The sequence below is a fragment of the Bos mutus genome, chromosome 12 (genome assembly GCF_027580195.1).
Source record: "Bos mutus isolate GX-2022 chromosome 12, NWIPB_WYAK_1.1, whole genome shotgun sequence".
Taxonomy (NCBI): Eukaryota; Metazoa; Chordata; class Mammalia; order Artiodactyla; family Bovidae; genus Bos; species Bos mutus.
The window spans coordinates 20221055-20244355 of NC_091628.1; the positions used below are offsets into that span (position 1 = coordinate 20221055).

At 42.8% G+C, this 23301-nt stretch overlaps 1 protein-coding gene across 1 annotated transcript; it reads right to left on the reverse strand.

Annotated features, from left to right (window-relative positions):
* Positions 1-226: 226 nt before the first annotated feature.
* DLEU7 (deleted in lymphocytic leukemia 7) lies at positions 227-23078 on the reverse strand. Its single transcript, XM_005904531.3, is given in 6 exon segments — positions 227-433; positions 16823-16870; positions 16872-16902; positions 16904-17031; positions 17033-17347; positions 23073-23078. Coding segments are annotated over 6 exon segments (735 nt in total).
* Between the last annotated feature and the right edge of the window lie 223 nt (positions 23079-23301).

The window sequence follows — 23301 nt, forward strand, 5'->3', positions numbered from 1 at the left end:
CACGTGTTAGCACACTTAAAAATGTGAACTACTGCTTTAAAAAATTTTCACCAACATGCAGTAATTCCAAAGGGCACAAATGCCGCTGGTCAGATTGCTATGTATGCTATCAAGTGTCTCCTCACTGGAATAAAAGCATCCACTGTCTGCTGATTTACTCGGGAACTAAGGTATCCAGTTCTCTAAGCAGTGCTCACTGTTGTTTTAATTCCAGCATCTTGAACACTCATATGTTGGGGAGATTCTGTAAGATCTGTCTCCAGGAAGCACAGGCTACCATGTGGGCATCATAAGGAATATTAGCAAGTGACTGAGTCAGCTTCTTGATTATTGTTTTCAAACACTGATGGGCAGCATTCAAATCTCTGTCAAACTGCTGTCCTTCAGTTTGTACAGCCAAATGACTGCAGATGTTTCTAAACTCAACACTGTCCTGAAGTGAAGAGCAAACACAAACAAGCAATTAGGTTACAGAGGACAGTTTTCACTCCCATCTTTTCTGATAACAGAATCTCAATTTTCTTCTCAGAGCATCATTTTCCTCCATTCTCAGCCCACATAGTTTGACCAAAGCTAACCCTACTCCACAACTCCAGGGGCAAGGTCAATCAGAGCACATCATCCCTCAGCCACTTCGATTGACCAGGGATGGGCAGATGACCTAAGATGGATCAGCAAGCCACAGTCCCAGGAGATTGCTCAACTGGGAAAGAGAATTTCTATTTAACTGGAGCTGTTGGAAAACATCTTGCTACCATAAGGAGAGAATTCAAATGAAAATAAAGCCAACACATTAAAAAAAAAAAGTAGAAACAAGAGATTAAAAGAGACTGACTTCAATTACATTTTCTGAGCATGTCAATCTATCTGTGCTTGGACAATAAATCCCAGGATTTTTTAGCTATCTGAATCAATAAATATTTCTTTCTACTTAAGCCATTTGGAGTTGAATTTCTCATGTGTGCTAAGTTGCTTTAGTCATGTCCAACTCTTTGCAACTCTCTGGACTGTAGCCTGCCAGGCTCCTCTGTCCATGGGATTCTCCAGGCAAGAATACTGGAGTGAATTTCTCTTATTTGTTCTTAAAAGAGCTTTGATGAATACACAGATAGACTCTGTTCCTTTTATTCCACAATTATTATCTTCAAGATTCCAAAAACAGGATTTGGTATTTAATGAACATGGTCCCAAGAAATATTTGATGCAAATCTAGAAAGAGTTCACAAGTAGTTTTAAAGAATGAACTAATTAAATAGATCTTTAATTTTCAAATATTTCACATTCTAAAATCCATTGCATGTAAACGGTACACGGAAATTATTCCCCATCAGAGATAATGTTGACTATGTGTTTTATTTTAAATACAGTTGACTCAAACAGCACAAGATTGAACTGCACAGATACATTTATATGCAGATTTTTTCCAATAAATATGAACTACAGTACTAGAGGTTCAGACAGTAAAAGTCTGCCTGTAATGCAGGAGACCCACATTCGACCCTGGGTCAGAAAGGGCCTCTGGAGAAGGGAATGGCTACCCACTCTAGTATTCTTGCCTGGAGAATTCCATGGACAGAGAAGCCTGGCAGGCCACAGTCCATGGGGTTGCCATGGCTGAGCGACTAACACTTTCACACTATCCATAGTTAGTTGAACCCATGGATTTGGAACCCTGGAGCTGGAGGGCCAGCTATAAAATTATACACAGATTTCTGACTGCTTGGAGGGCGAGCACCTCTAACCCTATCCTTCAAGATTCAAATGTACATGAAAACGACTCCGCCCAGACTTCTGGTTCTGTCACTTGGCACATACAGTTTCCCTATACGGTCTTGCTACTAAATTCTAAGCAGTAGAACAAACATCCTTTCTGAGCTTGCAAGGGAGTAATGGAAACTTCCAAGGGCCAATTATAAAAGAAAGGCAAATTACTTTAGCTGCATGCCAATACCTATCAAGAAGAGAAAGTTGGTCTCTCTTGAGCTGGGTTTGGGGTAGAAGGTAAAGTTGTCCTTATGAATGTGCAACGGCAGACCTGTACACACAGTAGTTCCCGTTTGGAGTTGCCCTCTATACCATATACATGTTCGTAGAGCACTCATGCCAAGAAGTTAATTTAAAAATTGGAACTGGTCTGAAATATCCATGGACACATGGCAAAAGCAAACAAAAGCCTATTCCACAGAAACCTGTTCACAACCCATGCCCCACAATAGTACTGCCAGAAAATCTATTGAAGACAAACTTAGAATATGAAATTTAAAGTACAGTCCACCCTGATATAGTATATATAATGCAGGGCAGAATTAGACTCCAAGAATTTCAGGTATAAATTACAAAATATATGTATCACGGTTAAAGATATAAAAGAAAAAAGTCAGAAAAAACTCCCAAGAAAAAAACAAGGTTGAAAAAGAAACTAATCCCACTTCTGGAAATGACAACTATCACGACAAATTAAAAAACTCAATGGGAAACACATTAATAAACACAGCTGAGGAGAAGATTAGTAAAGTGGATGATAAGTTTGAGAAAATTATCCAGAATACAAAATAAAGACTTGGGAAATATGAGAAGTTAACTGACATAGATGACAGAATGACAAAGTATGACAAATACATTTTCAGGAGAGAGAAGAAAGAATGAGAGAGAAGCAGTGGTCAAAGAGAATAATGGATAAAAATTATCCCAAATTGATTCAAAATGTGAATCCTAAGATTCGGGAAACAAAACAAGCTTTGAGCAGAAAAAGGTAAATGAGATGCAAATCTAAACTCATTAAGGTAAAACTGCTCTTAAAAGCAACCATATAGGAAAAAGATGGCACTCAGTCTGGATAACCAAACAGCTAAGTTCCAGCCAACTTCTAAGCCACAACAATTGAAGATAACAAATCTTCAAATAACTGTCCACCAAGATTTTTTTTTAATTCCACTGAACTACCATTTAAATCTCAAGGCAAAATAAACGTGCATTCATTTCAAAGCACAAAAGGAATTATCACAGTAGACATTCACTGTCAGGTCTTCTTAAAGATATAATTCAGAAAGAGGAAATTCAGAGAAAGAGATGTAAGGCGCAACAGTGAACAAAGAAACTTACAAACACAGCATAAATCTAAAGATTTGGTTAATCAAAACAAAAATTTTAACAACTTGGGTTTCACGAAAGCAAGACGGTTGTAAAACACTGAGGTGCAGTCCCATGTAGGATGCGGTGGCGTTCTAAGGCATTGCATCATTGAAGACAAAAGTGGCAAAGGTGATCAGTTTTAGGCTTGTTAAGTATGCCTGTGAGAAATGTAAGGATCATTGTTAAAAGGAGAGAAATACGAGGCCAGAAAAGTGGTGCCACGCAGGATGGAGCAGTAGTGTTCAGATGCCCCTTCCCAGACCGAGTAAAGCATCCCAGGCTTTGAGGCCCCTTTCCTGTGGCTGCAGCAGACTTCAACCATGTCCAGAAGATAACAGTGCTGGAGTTTCTGTCCATGGGAAACCTTCTGTGGTATACAAATTTTTTTCAAGTATAGAAATAGTACATAATATTTCAGAGTCAGCAGAGGGAAAAGATATATCGAAACTTTATTGATCCTACTGATAGAAGGTAAAAACGGAGAAATAAAGGATTCAAACATAAAGCAAGATGAATAGAAACTAAAATGTGGCACAAATAAACCTATCTACAAAACAGAAGCAGACTCAGACGTAGGGAAGAGACTCATGGCTGCCAGGGTTGTGGGCGGCAGGGTAGAATGATGGTCTGGGGGTTTGGGGTAGGTAGACGCAAACCATTATATATAGGATGGATAAACAACAAGGTCCTACTGTAGAGCTCAGGGAACTGCATTCAACATCCTGTGATAAACCATAATGGAAAAGAATATAGAAAAGAATGTATGTATGTGTAAAATGGAGTCGTTTTGCTGTACAGCAGAGATTGGAGCAACACAGCAAATCACCTATACTCCAAATGAAAAAGCACCAAATAAGTCACTTTTTGAAATACAGTGGTTCCCAGGTTGGATATTCAAATTTTATCTGAATGCTACAAGCAAAACATTTAAAACTAAAAACATCCAAGATTGAAAGGGATACTAAATATATATCAAGCAAAGTAAAAATAAATCAGGAAAAATCATTTTTAGGGATAAAATAAACTGCAACATGGACTATTGCCCAAGAAGACAGTTTTGTATTTGTGTGTGTCTAATATGATAACCTCACCTTACACTCAATCCACAGACATAAAGACTAATTTTAACTCATCTTTCTCAGAAACTGATCAGACAACAGGACAATCAGCCTAGAGAGAAAAGACTGAAAATCTTTTCTAATCATAAGCTTGGTCTAATGGAGACAAGCAAATATATGTTATTCTCAAACATCTATGGATTACTTATGAAAGATGAAAGTGAAAGTCGCTCAGTTGTGTCCGACTCTTTGAGACCCCATGGACTATACAGTCCATGGAATTCTCCAGGCCAGAAGACTGGAGTGGGTGAAAGTGAAGTCACTCAGTCGTGCCCAGCTCTTTGCGACCCCATGGATAGTAGCCTGCTTCAAGCTCCTCCATCCATGGGATTTTCAGGGCAAGAGTACTGGAGTGGGTTGCCATTTCCTTCTCCAGGGAATCTTCCCAACCCAGGGATCGAACCCAGGTCTCTCACATTGTAGACAGACGCTTTACCATCTGAGCCACCATCTGAGCTACTGGAGTGGGTAGCCTTTCTCTTCTCCAAGGGATCTTCCCAATCCAGGAATTGAACCAGGGTTTCCTGCATTGCAGGCAGATTCTTTACCAACTGAGCTATGAGAGAAGCCCTATGACTTTATGGTAATGCCACACACAAAAAAATCTCAATTAATATCAAAGGTTATATCATTCAAATCAGAAAGGAAAAAAATGAGAAACCAATAATATAGATAACCTTCCCCAAACAAGTATGACTTAAAAATCCACTTCTAAATAACTCATGGGTCAGTGAAAAAAATAATTGAAACTTTAAAATGCTCTATTTGTTGTTGTTCTTCAGTTGCTAAGTCCTGTCCAATTCTTTGCAACCCCATGCACTTCAGCATGCCAGGCTTCCCTGTCCTTCACTGTCTCCCAGAGTCTTGCACAAACTCACGTGCATTGAGTCAGTGATGCCAACCAACCATCTCATCCTCTGTTGCCCACTTCTCCTCTTGCCCTCAATTTTTCCCAGCATCAGAGTCTTTTCCATTGAATTGGCTCTTCACATCGATGGCCAAAATATTGAAGCTTCAGCATCAATCTTTCCAATGAATATTCAGGGTTGATTTCCTTTAGGATTGACTGGTTTGATCTCCTTGCTGTCCAAGGGACTCTCAGGAGTCTTCTCCAGCACCACAGTTCAAAACATCAAGTCTTGGGCCTTCAGCCTCCTTTATAGTTCTGCTCTCACATCTGTACATGATTATTGGAAAAACCATAGTTTTGACTAGATGGACCTTTGTTGGTAAAGTGATGTCTCTGTTTCTTAATGTGCAATCTAGGTTGGTCATAGCTTTTCTTCCAAGGAGCAAGTGTCTTCTAATTTCATGGCTGCAGTCACCATCCGCAGTGATTTTGGAGCCAAAGAAAATAGTCTGTCACTGTTTCCATTGTTTCCCCATTTATTTGTCATGAAGTGATGGGACCAAATGCCATGATCTTAGTTTCTTGAATGTTGAGTGTTAAGCCAGCTTTTTCACTCTGCTCTTTCACCTTCATCAAGAGGCAGTTTAGTTCCTCATTGCTTCCTGCCATTATAGTGGTATCATCTGCGTATCTGAGGTTGTTGATATTTCTTCTGGCAATCTTGATTCCAGCTTGTGAGTCATCTAGCCCAGCAATTAGCGTGATGTACTCTACATAAAAGTTAAATAAGCAGGTTGATAATATATAGCCTTGATTTACTCCTTTTCATACTGAACAATTATGGAAATAACATATTACAATTTGTGGGATGTAGCTCTGATGATAAAAGCATAGACTTAAATGCTTACAGAAGTAAAGAATAACCACTTAACCAATGAAAATCCATGAGCTATGCATTCAAGGCAATAACTTAAGAGAAACAGATAATGAAAAAAAAAAAACCTAAAAGTTGAACAAAGTTTGACAAGGAGCTAGTTTTTTTTTTTTTCCCCCTAATTCTGTGTGAAAAGGGAAGCTATTCTTCTCCCTAATAAAAACTCTTTCTGTTGGGTGAGAAGAACCTGGGTTTCTGGCAAAGTGTTTACTAGAAAACATTCTCCAAGAAACAAAACAAACGTCCATTCATTCCATTCAGCAGACAACAGCAGCAGGACTCCGTGTGGGCTAACACAGCATAGTCACCTTCAGGAGTATTCACAGGTTACCACCCTTCTAGAATGCTTTTCTCCTTAAAGCATTCTTGTTTCCCTGCCTTTGTGTGTTGCTTATTTATTTTCTGCTCAGAAGGTATTAAGGGGCCCTGTAGATAATCTGTCCCACAGGTTTTGGAGTAACCTATATTGCTGGAGCATGTTGCTTGGAAATGAGAAAGCAGAGGGAAAAAATGACTCTGGACTGCTTTCCCAAGATCCACATCAAGGGAAATTGTCCAGTTGCTTTATAGAAGTAATCCAACTCTAAGTACAAAGTGGAAGGATCAAAGACAACGTGCAAAAGGAAATTTAAAATAAAAGGAACCACCAAAATGTGTGCTGACGTGTGCCTATTACCCAGTCTGCAAAGGCATTCATCACCCAGAGAAGATTAAAATGCCTTTAAAAACATATTTGTAGGCTGAAAATCTGAAGCCAATTTCACATTTACTGTAAAGAATCAAAGAAGGCATCTTTAGGGAAAATTATACATACAATAAAATTCCACTGCTGAGCTATACTGGTCCCTGAGGCCCTAGGTAAACTTCAGATCTCTGGCGAGCTTTGCAAAGTCTCTTTATTTTACTATTTTAGTACAGTATTTCCATTTAATCCTTTCTCAAATATATTAACAGTCAAAGAAAACAAATTAATAGGAATAGGCTTTCCATGGGACTCTTAAGCCAAGGAAGGGAAAAATAAAACAGGTGGTTGCTTCCCTTCCTTTCTGGAAGGTCTGAAGGCCAACTATGGATCCAACAACCATGACCTCCAACCCAACCTCTCCTGCAGAAGGCAGGGGCACCAGTGACAGCCTTAAAGACACAGCATATAAAATGGCACATGGGTTTTCAGTAGAAACTCACATGATCAATATCGGTGATGATTTCACTTATGGTGCTTTCCACTCAATGACAGAAGGCATCCTCCCAGCAGCTTTTATTTAGCAAGTCCCAGGTGCTTCCAGAAATGACGTAATATCCTACACGGTGCTTTGAGTACTTTGCCAGAATTAGAACACGATGGTGGCTGAGCAATCAAAAAGCAGGTTTTGGAACATCTAAAGCCTTGTGTAATCTCAGATTTTGGATATGAAATGTATTGATTGCTACAGTGGTCCAAATCGATGGCCAGCACTTACATTTTAAAATGAGTTGAGATAATCTCTCATGACTCAACTAATCTACTGGGACAATGGCCTCAGTCTGTTTGCCTGTTAATAAATCTGTTAAATTTATTTCAAATGTGTACCTAGCCTCTAATACATGACTTATTACTACACTGGATAAAAGGCAATAAGACACGGCACTTGACCTCTAAAGAGCTTATAACTTAGTAGAAGGAATCACACACATACGGCATATCTCCCAGTGTCCAATGAAATGTGATGAGTGAGGGATATGGTAAAAAAAAAAAAAAAAACACATAAAAACCCAGTCCTACAGAAGAACAGACATTTATAGACTCATGATCTAAACATTGTACACAGTTCATTCTGTGGGGAAATGCTTTCAATAGCATACCTGATGTGTGATTGCCCAAAATTTGCAAGATGCGCAAGACGAAAAAGCTATGAAGATTGTCTGAACAAAAATGTGAATGTACTTAACACTACCCTTAAAACAGTAAATTTCGCTTTGTTTTTTTTTCTTCCTACTACAATTAAAAAAAAATAGTGGTTGAGACTATCAGGTTACTGCCAGCCTTTGTAGAAGGGAGTGGAAATTTGGATGAGGTATCAGCGAAATGGTAGGTGAGAAGGACTGTACAGTTGCTATAAGAGAGACGGTGTTGGGGAAAGCAGTATTTGACTCATAGAGGAAAGACATGGCCCAGAATTAGAATGAATGATACTGTTACTGAAAGGTGTGTGGTCTGGCTGCTTACTGCTCAAAAGCCAATAAACAGGCCAGACTGGTGGGAAGGAAAGTCTGCTTTATTTCAGAGGCCGGCAACTGGGGTGGGGAGGGTGGCAGACATCTGGAAGGTCGACTCCCCCTCCGCCACCCCTCCGCATTGGCAACCAGCGTGCAGCTTTTATAGATAGAAGTGGGGAGGGGGCTACATGCAGGAACAGCACAGTCAGCTCTGACAGTCATCTTCAAATTGGTCATCAGGGGTCTGACCAGCATTATGTTGGTTATCTAGGTACAGTTATTCTTCAGTTCCAGAGTCCACTTGTTCCCATTTTTTGCAGTCAGTTCTCGGAATTGTGGCAGCTCATGTCCTGAGTACAGTCTGGTCATCATGTAGTTAACTTGTCCACCTCGTGTTTTAGTATCTATGAGACAGCTCACAGGATATGGCTCAGAATATTATCTATAGCCCTTGAGAAAGAACTAAAGGTCCTTGACTATTGTTAATAACTACATTATTATCATTTAGTCTCCTTTGACTCTATTTTTTTTTTTTTTTTTTGACTCTTTTTTCTTTGTTTCCATGTTTCTCATTTCTCTGATTAAATTTATTCTTTGACTAAAATTTTCCATAGACAAAAGGCAAACATAGGTCAGGGGCCGGTGGGGGGTGGAGGCAAGGACTGTAGTGTCCTGCTCAGTTTCAATAGCAGCGAAAACCTGGAGCCAAGTTGGGCCTGGGACTGGGAGGAGATCAGTCTGAAAAAACAACAGAGCATCATGTTACCTATTCAGAATAAGCTGGTGCAGAAAGCCTTGAATGCCAGTCAAGTCCCTGGAACTTCTGAGCATGGCAAACCAGCATTTGAAGAACACTGGTCAAGCCTATGAGCCTGAGCACCTATTAGGCGCCAGGCTCCAAGTGAGGCTCCTTATACGCCATATTTCACTCAGCCCTCACAATCATCCAGGAATTAGAGATGAAAAGAAATGCTGCTTGGAGAAATTAAATGACATCCCTAAATCACACAGCAACTAAGTGGCAGAGCTGAAATTTACCTCTCTCTCAAAACTCAAGTGTTCATCAAAGACTCACCCCACATCAGAGCCTGGGCCAGATGCCAGGGCGACAGAGAGCAGAGCTCGCCATCCAGTGCTGGAGACGGACCAGTGAATGGGAGGGACAGAGCTGCAGATGCCACTGTGGGGTGAACAGGGACACCGTGGAAGCCAGCTAAGAGCACCCAACTAGCTTTAAGGGAGGAACAAAAATGTCTCCTTGTGAACTGTTACATGTTTCTTTTCTGGCTATATTCATGCTGTTTTTCTTAAGGTTAACTAAGCGTTACGAAGCTCAAATTGGCGGTGCTCATATCCAAACTGAAGACTGTCCCGTTGGTCCTGCCCTCTTCTCTGCAACATATTTGAGACGGCTTGGTTATCTGGAAAGGATTCAAGGCATGGAAGCTTCCACGGCCCATGTAAAGCCAACTCCTAGCTAATCAGAGACCTCCTGGCCAGAGCTCTCCCTTCCTCTGCTCTGTTCTCTCCCACCCAGTGTCAGGGAGGTCTCTTACAAAATCCACCCCACGTGTGCTTCTCTGCATCATACACTGTGTTTATTAAGAATGCACACGTCTGGAACCTTTGAACAACTGAAAATGCACCTGCAAAGTCCAGAAAGGGAAGAAAAGCTAAGCTCCTTTTTAGCTTTTTACTGAAAATAAACACTCCCATCAAAACCAAAGGCTTGAAAGCAAAAGGAATCTGGCAACAGGAGTCAGTTTCAAAGCTTGTTTTCTGAAACCAACACCAATGGATAATAAAGTCAAAAATAAAAAATGACTTTATAGGTTCTATAATACAGATAACTTTTAAACAATACACAAAGGTTTTTTTACCCCCCCACCACATCACCTTCAAAATCATGTCTAGATCTTCATAAACTATAAATCAATTCATATTCCCTTCACCTCTGGCTTTAAGATAAGTTGGTTCTTTCCAAAACAGTCCTGTCTTGAGCTACTTGCTCTTATAATGGTCTCCACAAGCTTGTTTCTTCTCACATTCTCCCTCCCACTCTCCCCAATGCCTAGCATCTTCTGCAAAGAGTATTAATGAAAGAGCTTCTCCCCAGCTCTCTGTGATAAGGCCTGACCTTAGTGAACTTTGGCCTGGACAGCCGACCACTCTCCACTAAAGCTGCCCAGGGGCTGGCCCTACAGGGGAACACGGACCCCTCCCCTGGACCCATCAGAGTACTCCACATTGGATACGCATGTAAAATGGGACTGTTGTTTCTCTATTTTAGAGGGATGTTATGAAAACCACACTATCAGGAACAGTATACTACAAATTGCCCCAGCTGCTCCTCGTTCATTGGTATCTGGCTTTAAACCACAAATTCACAGGGCCCAGAACAGTCACCAGTTGCCTAAACTCAAGGTCAATCTCAAGTAGATACGAACTGCGTATTAATAAAACACCCAATGAAGAACCACGGTATCTGCCAGTCACCATAAAAAGTCTATCGTCCTCAGGAAATTAAACATTTTTACTTGTGGTGTACCCAGTGTAAACGCTCACAAGTGACTATGGTTCCTTATGCATTTGCTTTGGGTACAGTACCATTTTCATTAGGAAAGTCCAGTGAAAAGCACTTTGTGATGGATACAAGCACTCGATTCAAGTGTGCTCACAAGGCAAACCCCAAAATCGTAAAATGAAGCACAGCCGCATTTCCACACGACATTACACATTTAAGCATTTAGTTTTGTTTTAGGGCCATCTTGCAATATCTTTCCCCAAATGTTGATTTCGGAAAGATTTTACATCCTGGTTTTCACATCATTCACCTTATAAGGAAAGACAAAGCCACAACAAAGCTACTTCTAGGGCTGCTACTGAGCCTTTCCTGACATAGACATGCAATTTTGTCCCAAATAAAGAGCACTCCCCTGGCCATGGCTACTAATAATATAACCATGAGAATTTACTTATTCAATTGGAATATTAGAAATTTGTAAAGACGCCATTCTCAAATTTGCAGAAACTGGCTTTATTAACCAATATTTACAGGGGAAAAAAGCATTCATCATCAATGTCTTCCTCTGAGTAACTCAATATTCACACAGAATTTGCAAAGAGCCTTAGCAATTACTGTGAAGCCAAAGCCAACGGTTTTACAACCACTACTCTTGCTCTGTGGAATGAGAAAACCAGCTCAAACCACTGAACGTGATGAAATTATTGGTACCAGAATTAGTTGAATTCATAGGCAAGTTGAGCTCATAGGCAAGTGAGCAAAGGCAGGCAGGGAAGTTTTTCTGCCTCCAAAAGCTGGCATCAACCATAGTTTCCATGAAACTTGCTTCAGAACAGAACTCTTGGAAACCATAAATGTCTTCAACTATCAAAGGAAGATAGACAAAACTCAATTAGAGTGATTTCATGATTGGCTGAGTTAACGGTCTCTATGGGTTGGTCACTTTTAGCAGTTTTTAAAATCCTAGACTGGCTTCCTTCTGGTGCTCCACACATTTCTATGCTCCCTTTGGATGGACAGTATTAAAGCCTCTTTGCTAGTATTACTAGTTTGATAATGATTTCCCACAATTCTCTGGGCTTTTTGTCACTATGTAAGGTAACCATGAGAACTTCCCTAGTGGCTCAGTGGTAAAGAATCCTTCTGCAATGCAGGAAACACAGGTTCGATCCCTGGTCTGGGAAGATCCCCTGGAGAAGGAAACGGCAGCCTGCTCTAGTATTCTCTCCTGGAGAATCCTACAGACAGAGGAGCCTGGTGGGCTACAGTCCATGGGGTTCCAAAGAGTCAGACACGACTTAGTGACCAAACAACAACAAAGGTGACCATGATTTAAGGAGACACAAGTCATTCAGTGTTATGGACTGAACTGTATTTCACCAAAATTCATGTGTTGAAAAACTAACTTGCAGTTTGACTCTATTCAGAGATAAGATCTTTAGGAAGATAATTAAAGTTAAACTAGGCCATACCCCTTCTCCAGTAGGATTAGTGTCCTTACAAGGATAGGAAGAGACATACGAGATATCTTGCCCTTCGCCCAGAGGAAAGACCACACGACGACACAGTGAGAAGGTGGCCATCTACAAGCCAGGAAGAGAAACGTCCCTGAAACCAAACTTGCTCTTAAACTTCCCAACCTCCAGAACAGTGAGAAAATAAATGGCTATAGTTTAAGCCACCCAGTCTGTGGCATTTTGTTATGGCAACCCAAGCTAAGATACTTAGTTACAGCCTGACTGTTGTGACCCAAGCTGTGTGCAGATGCACGGCAGGTACGACCATGCCCTCTCAACTGTGCACACTCATGTACTTGATTTCTGTGTGATGTTCACCACACCCCCATGAGCTAGCACTGTGAAAAGAAAGTGAGAGTGAAGTCGCTCAGTCATGTCCAACTCTTTGCGACCCCACAGACTGCCTACCAGGCTCCTCCATCCATGGGATTTTCCAGGCAAGAATACTGGAGTGGGTTGCCATTTCCTTCTTCAGGAGATCTTCCTGACCCAGGGATTGAAGCCGGGTCTCTCGAATTGCAGGCACACACTTCATAATCTGAGCCACCAGGGAAGTCCAGCACTGTGACTGGTATCAATCGAAAGAGTCAGACAAAGCCACGTTTGAATCATGGGCTACCACTTCTTGAGCAAAGCTCTAAATTCCTCTGAGCCTCAGTTTCCTCCCATAGTAAATTTTTTTTTCCATAGTAAATTTTTATTAAACTGGTTAACTCCATCTTCTCCACCAAATTTAACAAGACTCAGTTTTGTTAAGCATTTTTTCATCCACCATGAAAAGACTCACTTCATGTTTTGTTTTGTTTTTTCACATGAGTTTGATGATTTCTTCCCTGGTCTCTCAGCAGTAAAGAATCCACCTGCCAATGCAGGAGATGTAGGTTCGCTCCCTGGATCGGGAGAATCCCCCCAGAGGAGGAAATGGCAACCCACTCCAGTATTCTTGCCTGGAGAATCCCATGGACAGAGGAGCCTGTTGGACTATACAGTCCATGGGGTTGCAAAGAGTTGGACATGACTTAGTGACTAAACAACAACAACAAAATACTCAAAAGGAATATGAAGTGCTGGCTTCTCTAAGAAAAGAGTAAACTACTATAAGGATATGTATTATTATTGTGGTGCGGGTTTCTCTCCTTTCATGCCTGGAAATTTCAGTCCCTTAATTCTGGTGGTTTGATAGGCGAGTTACCCGGTGGTCACACCTCTCAGTCAGTCATTGGCCATGGACTAATGCTGACCTCTGGAAAGTCACTTCCTAGAAATGTCTTTGGGTCATTCTAACTGTTTTTGTCAACAACCTCAGAAAAGTAAATACAGAGTTTATAAGTCAGATCCATCAATATCAAGAATGAAATACAATAATCAATAGTCAATAAAGACTACTAAAGAAGATTGAGGCATCAGTCTGTCAATAATAACACTAGTAAAAGTTCAAAAGTATCGCAGTTTACCATGAGCAGCCAGTAGCTAAGACTTTATATGCATTATCTCAATAATCTTTATAGGTCAAATACCACTGTTCCCACTTTACAGGTGAGGAGACTGAAGCACAAGAAGGCTAAATGACTTGGCCAAGAGTCTACAGCAGGAAGCAGCAGAGCAGATCTGAAATGCTCCATGGGACCAGATCACTGTGCTGTTCATCCTCCTCCTCTCTGTGGCAAGTAACACTGTGGGATGGATCTGATGTTGGGGAAATTTCCACACACTTTTAAGTGACACACAAGTGTTGTTTCCTTTAGCACAAATCCTCCTGAAGCCATTCTGGTGTACAGAATCAACCTGCATGGTCTTAATTTAAAAATATAGAAGACAGGCATCCAAATCACTTGAGTCAACACTAGCAATGATGATGCCAAGTCTGTATAACCAGCCCCCCCGGAAAGACAGACTGCTATGTCCTTGAGTCTAAGTGCTTTGTAATCGTTACCCTACAATCCAAACTGAGATACCGCCTTCTCTCCAACAATAAACCAAGCAAGATGCTAGCCAGGAGACAAATCATCCAGAGAAACCACTTCTCTCTCTTCTGAAAGCACTGGCTGTTCTCAGGAGCCCTGAAACTCATTATTCCCCTGAATGTGAACAGCAGAGTCCAGTTTGCAAGCAAGTTGAGATCCCTTGTTCCTAATGAGGACTCTGGATGCCTCTAAAAACACTGGCAGCATGAACCCAGAAGTCTGCATGTTTGCTTGCGATGGAGAAGAAAGGGACCAGGACTCCAGGGGTTGGGTGAGTGAGGGAAGATTTGAGCATATTTATGGATCAAGAGAACTGGCAGAGGGAATGCATTGGAAAATACAAGGTGAGAGGAGAGAATTGAAAGAAAAAAACTCCAGGGGTAGAGGAAAGATTTGCTCCAGCACTTAAGAGAAAGAATTTATTTGGGGGGTGGGGAAGGGTGGGAACCACACAGTTTTTCTTTATTAGAGGCAAAAAAGAAGATAATTGGAAATGAAATCTTTTAGGTAAAATGAAAGATATTTGTGTCAGATGGCCTCAATTTTCTCAGAAAAGGAGTGAGAGGGCTGGGGTTTGGATGAAGAAAGTTTGCAGAGAATAGAAAATGTTTAGGACAAAAAGTCAAGTAGAGAGGGTTAAAAGGATTACCAAGTAGAAGTGGCAGCTGTGTTAACCTCAAGTGGCATGAGCTGTAGTCCAGAGCAGAGGGCGGCCTTGCTGTTAAGCTGGGTCAGGTCCTCCGACAATGGTTTCTGGCCTGACCTTGCCTCTGTGATTTATCAGGGTCCTCACTTCAGTCATTTCAACAGCTGCCTTTTTGCCTGCAAGATAATTCAAGGTCCTCAGCGTGACCCAGAGGCCTTTTGCATCTGACCCCTAACTCTCCAGCAACCTTTTTTTTTTTTTGCCTTCTGCCATACTGAACTAATTTTAGTTCCCCCAAAGCCCTAGGTCCTTTCATTGCTTCTGGGCCTGAAACCCCACAGCTCCTCAGAAATGTTTTTTCCCTTTAATGCTTGGAGAGTAAACATTCTTTAAAAAAAAAAAAAAAATGGTTACCTCCTCCAAGAAGCCTTCCTGGATCACCTAATGTAAAACTGATCACTCAGCTTTTCCTTTTGTCAACCCACCTGTGCCCTGTATAGGTTCCCGGCATGACAGAGTACTTCATGTTTCATTAATTCTAAGATGCATGTTTTTTCACATTTCAAAAATCTCTGAAGTGAGGATATGTCTTATATTTGATAGTGTGTCCCAGTTTAATTGGTAGGGTTTTTATTATTATTATTGTTATTTCTCAGTGGTACCAAAAAAGGTGCATCTTACCTCAAGAGCATTGGTGAAATGCAGCTTCGTTTTTAAAAACTTTTTAGAATGAAGCAGTGATTTGCATATGGAGGTGATCTCGTTTTCCCTCCCAGCACACACACTTCAGCAATATTTGGTTCTGTCCACTGGTGGGGAGGGTATGCTGCTGGTATCTACTGGGTAGAGGCAGAGAATGCCCAGGACAACCCCCCTCCACCCCCAAACACACATACAAAGAATCATCCTGTCCAAAACGTTAGCAGTGTGAAAGTTGAGAAACCCTAGTCTAGGGTGACAATATTTATTCGGGTATATGCTATGCTTTATTATATTTGATTTTAAATCAATCTTCTAAGAGCATAAAGTTCAACCTAATGTATATCAATGTTTTCCAAACGTTGGCATGTAGAGCAAGAACATCAACTCTTGAAAAATGCCCTTTCTTCATCACCCCTCCCCCATGTCCCTCCACTAGACTCCCCAGAGAATGAATGAAGCAATATTAGGGATCAAAACTGGAAGGCCAGAGGGTCTAAAAGAGATCTGTGACCTTAAACAAATTAGGAGAGTTAACAGCAAGGCCAAGACTGGATTCCAGACCCCTAGATTTCCCCGCTCCCACGCAGCCTGGGAGGCAGGCCACTCTGCTCTCTGCCTAAGTTGGCTAACACAGTTTGGTACCTTAAGAGGAAACCTGTGCCCTTCAAATATGAGCAGCGCGACTTAGCAGGAGTTTAGCCTGAGTATTCACGCTTCAACACCCAGCACCCACGCCACTCTGGTGCTACTTTATGAGAATTTAGGTTGACTCTGTAAGGCCCCCTGAGCAATTGGATTTATGCAAAAATAACTGCGATTCATAAGTGTGAAGGAACTTCAAATACATGTAGGTGATTTCGTCATACAAACGGCAGAGGGAACGGAATACGTGTATTTGAGGCTGTAGGGGAGCGGTTATTAATTTGGAAAGAGAGCAGGAGGAGCCGTCCTCCACTGCACGTGTGAAAAGGGCCTCGAACTGGAGCTGGAAGCTGATTCATGTGAGCGAGGGAGGCGTCCCAGAGGAAGGTTTTGGCAAAGCCTTTCGGTGTCTCCGTGCTGCAGTCAGGTGGGCCCCGATTGCCCACTCCCCCGAGCACCACCTTCCTCCTTCCCACTCCGAGGGCTGGATCACTGAGGGAGGCTCCACTCTGGATCCTGTGGCCCAGCCTCGTGTCCGCCAATCCCCTCTCCACCCTGAGCCGCCGCAGGGGGATGGATGCCGGAAGCCAGGCTCACCTTCAGGCGGATAGGGAAGGACCGCTCCTGCTGGAGGGGGCCCAGGAGCCTCTGTCTGCTCCACTCTGACCAGCTCCGAGGGCCAGCGCGCTGCACGTCGCCATCCGAGCCAGAGTGCAGGGCCCGCGGCCCCCGGGGAAGGGCAGCAGTTCCGCGCCCCCTTCGGCACCTCGCACAGCTTCCACCTCGGCGGAGCTCGCCTGCGTCCTCGGACCCCAGATTCCTGATCCCCCGGCTCCCGCCCTCCTCTTCGCGCCCTCTCCTGGGCCCTGCCAGCCCTGGGCCTGAACAACACGCTGGGGCGGTGGGCACGTGGTCTAGGTCATGCGGGCTCCCGGGGGCGCCCGGACGGTCCCCCGAGCCCTACTCCTGCTGCAGCAGCTGAAGGGTGTGCAGAGCCACCATCTGATGGCCGGTGGAAGCCTCTAAGGGCGCGGGGCAGGCCCTCGCCTCTGCCGCCTGCTCGTTGAGCTCCACCCGGGCAGGTGCAGCCGCGAGCGATGGAGGCGGGGGCGCGTGGGGTCGCTAGGGTCATTTTCCCAGCCCGCCGCTCCTCCGCCTCCCGGCCTCTCGGCATGTGGGGCCGGCCCCACCTCGCGCCCGAGGTCAGCGACCCGCGCTGGCCCCAGCATTCGGTTCGAGTCCTAATGGGCTTGTTCTGACTCGAGACTGCCTGAAGTCCTGCTCCCCACCACCGTGCACTTGAAAACCGGCCAGATGCTGCGCGCTGGTTCCGCCTCCTCTCCAGGGCTTGGCTGGGACAACCTGCCGTTTTATGCGGAGGCATCTATCCAGGGATATCCTGCCCCCGTCTCCTTTGAAGAAGGCCTACCTGAGATCCTTTTGGGGCTGGGATTGGGGTGCACGAGTTAAAGACCCACCAGAAAACGAAAAGTGTGCAGGACCAGAGAAAAGCTCACGAAACCAAGACGGTGCGTGATCCCCCTCCCGCCCTTTCACAACCCTAGGGGAATTTTCAGGGACTTCGTGGAGTGGCCTTCAAGGCCCCTATCCCCAAACACAGAAGAAAGGGACTGTGTATCTTCTCAGGCCCCTTGTGCTGGGAGGGCCTGACTGCCAAGGGCAAAGTTGCCTCAGGGCGCAGCCAGGCCTGCTCGCATAGCAACTGGGGAAGCAAGGGCTTGGCACTGCCTAGATGAGGAGCCTCAATGTTTTTTTGTGAAACTCCCGAAGGACTTAGGCAGCAGAGTTTGGAGCTAAATCCTTTTACCAGCCATGAACCCGGGACAGCTGTACAAATAGTTGCTGGTTTTAATTAAACCTAACTTCAGCTACTTCCTTGACTTAGGAAAAAGGACTGGCAAATTTATGCTTTGATAAATTGGAAACTATTGGTGTGTGATTACACTTTAAAAAAAAAAAAGATATTTGAAGGGACTGGTAGGGAGGACTGTCGCAGAGCAGAGTGGTTTCCACTCTTTTCTTGCATGGGAAACAGTTTAGAATCTAAATTTTAGATAACCCCACAACCAAGTAAAATGGGACAAGGGTGCAGGCTCATGGCAGACAAGTAGACCCTAGCAGACCCAAAGGATGGGGTTTCATTCTTCCTTTAGAAGGGAAAGTCCATCTTTGAGGCTGTGAAGTAAGATCCGGGGAGGCCCTTGTATGGGAAAGTTTCTCCAGGGAGTCCATTAATCTAGAAGTGTGGTCATCAGAGATACAGGGAGGGATTGGGGGTCCTTGAAGGTCTCTTTAACTCTGGGATAATATGACCCCATATAATCCTCCCAACTCTCCAGTTAAGGTTCCTTCTCATTCTCAGTATTTTCTTCGCCTATGAAAACAAATCTGAATGCCAAGGTAAAGAAAACCTTTCTTAAACAAAAACAAGTATGTTCACACTAATTATAACTCAGTGAAAATGCATGTCTGTGCATTGACAGAGAGGAAATTACTTTAGAGGGAGGTAAATAGTTTAAAATTGATTAGATTCTCTTGAAGTTACTTAAGTTCACAATGAAAAAGAGAGAAATTCTTTATGTTTTTTGTGTTTTTTTTTAATCCTCTAACATTGAACTACATTAGTTCCCAGAGACTAACTGGGAATAGCAAAAACTAACCCCTAATTTTCACAGAGCATGTCAGGTCTCCAGGGGTGCTCCTCTTTCCAGATACGCAAGAAATCCCACTGTTCCACTATCAAATGACTGACTGTGAAAGCTTCTTGACAGATGGAATTCCAGCCAACTGCAGAATTGAAATCACCCAGTGGAGACTGACCTGAGGCCCCACCGTTCAAGATACCAGGCTGACTCTGAGAGCCATAACACCAACGGAACTGCCAGAGCTAAGAGAGATGGGACCAGAAAACCATGGGCCTGGCATAGGATGATACATGAGGCTTCATGAGCTGCCGATGTTTTCCGGTATCCATTAGAGAGCACTGGATTATCTAGAAATTCAAAGCTTTGTCTGTCTTTGGAAAGGAAAAGGCCATGACACCTTTTCCTTTGCCATGACCTTGAAATGGCTGATGATATGAGGCCCCAACTGAGGAAAAGGATCCATAAACTATTGAGGTGAGTCCATAGCAGAGCAGATCTACCTTTGATCTAAAACACTTCCAAAGTTATATATGCTGGGCTACCAGACCAGGTATCTAATTACACAGTCCCTACTCACTGTTCAAACAAGTTAAGGCCACTGGACAATAAAAGTCACATCCAAAAGGATGAAGGACTGGACACCTGGTATTTTTGCTTCACAGTATCTACTTCACTGTTTTATATAAGCCATACCCTAATTTCCCAGTGGCTAGTCTTTCTCCTCTAGGTTCAGTCCATGTCATCAGGTGGGATGAACCCATTCCATACAAGTGGGCTGGAGCATCTAGGCGGAGGCCAATCACACATCAGTCCGAGTCCCCACTGTGAATGGTCCGGACTGGGCACATGACGTGACAGGAGCCAATGACGGTATCATTTAGAATGCTTTTAGCTGAATGGACCACATGAGAGAGAGTAATGAAACTAGAATAAAGTCCAGGCCAAACGATGAAACAGCAAAAAAGATGAATCCCCCTGCAATAAGAAAGCTCCATATAAAATAGTTTAATCCATAAGTTACTGTCTCAGATCACAAGTCTTAAGATAGGATGGCTCCAGGGTTGAGTAATCTTCGTGTCAGATATCCAGGGGTCCTCCTCTTTCCCGAAACTCTGGAAATCCAGCTTTATGAGGCTGGCACTCCTAATATCAAGTGGCTGACTGCAGTGACCCCTTGCGGATGTGAAGCCAAGATGTAATTTGTGGAGCTTCTGCAACCATCTTGTGAGTCTGAGGAGAGAGTCTGCCTGTGAATGAGCAACACTAAAGAGAGCAAAGTCAAGAGATCTGGAGAGAGAGACTTGTGGTCTTATAACACCATCTGAGCCCCATATTGTGCTGCATAAGAAGAGAGGCCCATCTCTGAGCTTTTCAGTTAATTGTTGTGTTGCTCAGTCATGTCCAACTCTTTGCAAACCCATGGACTGCAAAACACCAGACTTCCCTGTCCTTTACCATCTACTGGAACTTCCTCAGACTCTTGTCCATTAAGCCAGTGATACCATCCAACAATCTCAACCACTGTCATCCCCTTCTCCTCCTGCCTTCAATCTTGCCCAGCATCAGGGTCTTTTTTAATGAGTTGTCTCTTCGCATCAGGTAGCCAAAGTATTAGAGCTTCAGCTTCAGCATTAGCCCTTCCAGTGAATATTCAGTCCTTTAGGATGGACTGGTTGGGTCTCCTTACAGTCCGAGGAACTCTCAAGAGTCTTCTCCAATGCCACAGTTTAAAAGCATTAATTCTTTGGCACTCAGCCTTCTTTATGGTCCAACTCACACATCCATATATGATTACTGGAAAAACCTTGGCTTTGACTATAGGGACCTCTGTCGGCAAAGTAATGTCTCTGCTTTTTAATATCTGTGCTGTCTAGATTTGTCATAGCTTTTCTCCCAAGGAGCAAGTGTCTTTTAATTTCATGGGAGGCTTCCCAGGTGGCACTAGTGGTAAAAAAAAAAAAAAAAACACAAGGCCCTCCTGCCAATGCAGGAGACATAAGAGACATGGGTTCAATCTCTGGGTTGGGAAGATCCCCTGGAGAAGGGCATGGCAACGCACTCCAGTATTCTTGCCTGGAAAATCCCATGGACAGAGGAGCCTGGCGGGCTATAGTCCATGGGGTGGCACAGAGTCCGACATGATTGAAACGACTTAGCAGCGGGGGGCGGGGGTGGGGGAGGAGATGGGAAGAAGCAATGTTTAATTAGATTGCAGCTACATGCCCCAGCACTTTTTTTTCAGTTATACAAACCACTGAAATCTCTTTTTGCTTTAATTTGCTTTAGATTGAGTTTACTGCCTCTTGCAGCAGAAAGTCACAACTGAAGCAAACTGCTTGAACTATATTATGGAGTGATCCTAGGATCCAGTGTTTCTTGGGCAAAACCCTGCTAAAAGCTCCCTCCAGCCATTTCCAGCAATGCTGATTCATTTACCTCATCTCTCTAGTACCTCAACAGTTGTGGGAAAAGATAATCTGAACAACTCTGGTCGTTCCTAAAGACTGACAAGAGCATTGGAAAATGACTAGTGGAGACACTTATGACTCACGATAATGTGGGATGGAAAAGGGAACAGAATAGAAAAACTCAGTGAAGTAATAAGCATTTTTCTACCCATTAATAGACAAGGTCAAGGGTTGTTAGGTAAATGAGTATTCTGATGCTTATTTTATTACAAAGGTTCTTTTTCCACATGAACAACAGATATGATCCCTTATGTGGAAGTATGAGGAAGCCAGGCACAGTGAGAACAGAAGGGAGCTGGAAGAAGGTGCAGCTATGTGGAGCCTTTCTCAAAGGCCTTGGCAGAGCCCAGATACATCTGAGCCCTCCTTATATACTTTGGCAGTTTTCTCCAAAAGGGATCCAAGAAAATTCCAGAAATGGGGCCGTTAACCTTCAACACACTCCAGTGGAGTTCATATGTGGGGGCAAAACAAAACATGTCCAAAAGAGACCAAAGAGTTATTATTCTTGAATGAAAATCATGATTGAGGAGAAACAGATGCTTTAGCGATATACCAAGATATGAAAATGTACTATAAAAGAGAAAACAATGGAACTAGGGAAAAAATGGGAGCCCAAAGAAGAAAGAGCAAAAAAGATCAAATTCCCTTTTTAAACACACAATTGTAATGTTTGAATATGCCAAGTCATAAAAATGCACATGCGATTCTAACTTTGGCCTAAACATTTGATTTTCAAAAAAAAATGCAGTCCTGCCACGAAACCTCTGAGTTGCCAAAAACAATTGTTTACACAGGGCAATGTGTTTTCAGGACGTCTTATATGTGCTACCTGCCCAGGCCCTGTTAAGCTGGTGAAACTAAGTGAAGCTTAGTAAAACTAAGTGTAGAAAAATAGGGAAGTCTAGCAAAAGGAGGGAAAAGAGAAGTCAAAAATGTTGAACCCCACCTGCTTGTGCTGACATAATCTGATATGAAATTCACCTCCTCAATATAGAAAACACAGAATGCCATTCCTTCTGGACACATACATTGTTTTACTTGGTTCTGTCTTAATAAGTTTATGTCCAGGAAGAATTTCTTGATGTTGGCAAAAAATAAATTCAAAAGTGGATTTTAAAAGGGTCAATATAACTTTTCTTAATTCTTGTGCTTTCAATAGATGGTTTCCTGCTTAAGGGTAAGAGGACGATCATGGATTTTCCTGCTGCTTGCACCTGATTCCAACAAGACCACCCTGCTGTGCTTTCCTCTGTATTTCTGATTATAAGATGTCACCCCTGAAGAATATCCTTTCTCTTTGTGGGAAGAATTAAAACGTGCTTTAGTTCCTGAACTATTGGCTTGGCCAAAAAGTTCATTTGGGTTTTTCTGTAAGATGTAATGGAAAAACTCAAACAGACTTTTTGGCCAACCCAATATTTCAATTATATGTGTAGATGTGACTTGTAATACTGAAACTGGGGGAGAAGTAGTAATAACCGAGAAGGGATAAACATGGGGAGTGCTTAAATCGGACTAAATTCTAGGTTCTTTTTTTAATTCCAGATTCTTTCATCTTAATGGAAAAAAAATGTCACCACCCTCATCATTCTTCATGATCACCCTTATTTTCAAGCTCTGGTAGTACCCTTTTAATGCAATGAGGGGAAAAATGCTTGACTTGAATTGATATATTTTTAAAAATTTAATCTTCCCTATCCCTTTCCTTACGTTCATCCTCATACCCTTATGCATTTTTTCTCTAAGAAATTATCTACTCCAATGTCTTTTCTGTCAGGCTTCATGGTTGAACAGACACTGGGGTTTTAGCCACCCTCTCATTTTCTCCTCTCTTCTTTCTATTTTTCCAGTGATCCCTTTCCTATAGTAATTATAATAAAAAAGGGGACGGAGAGAGGGGATTCGGAGCCCCATGTTTTTTTGTTAGTTTTCTCTACAA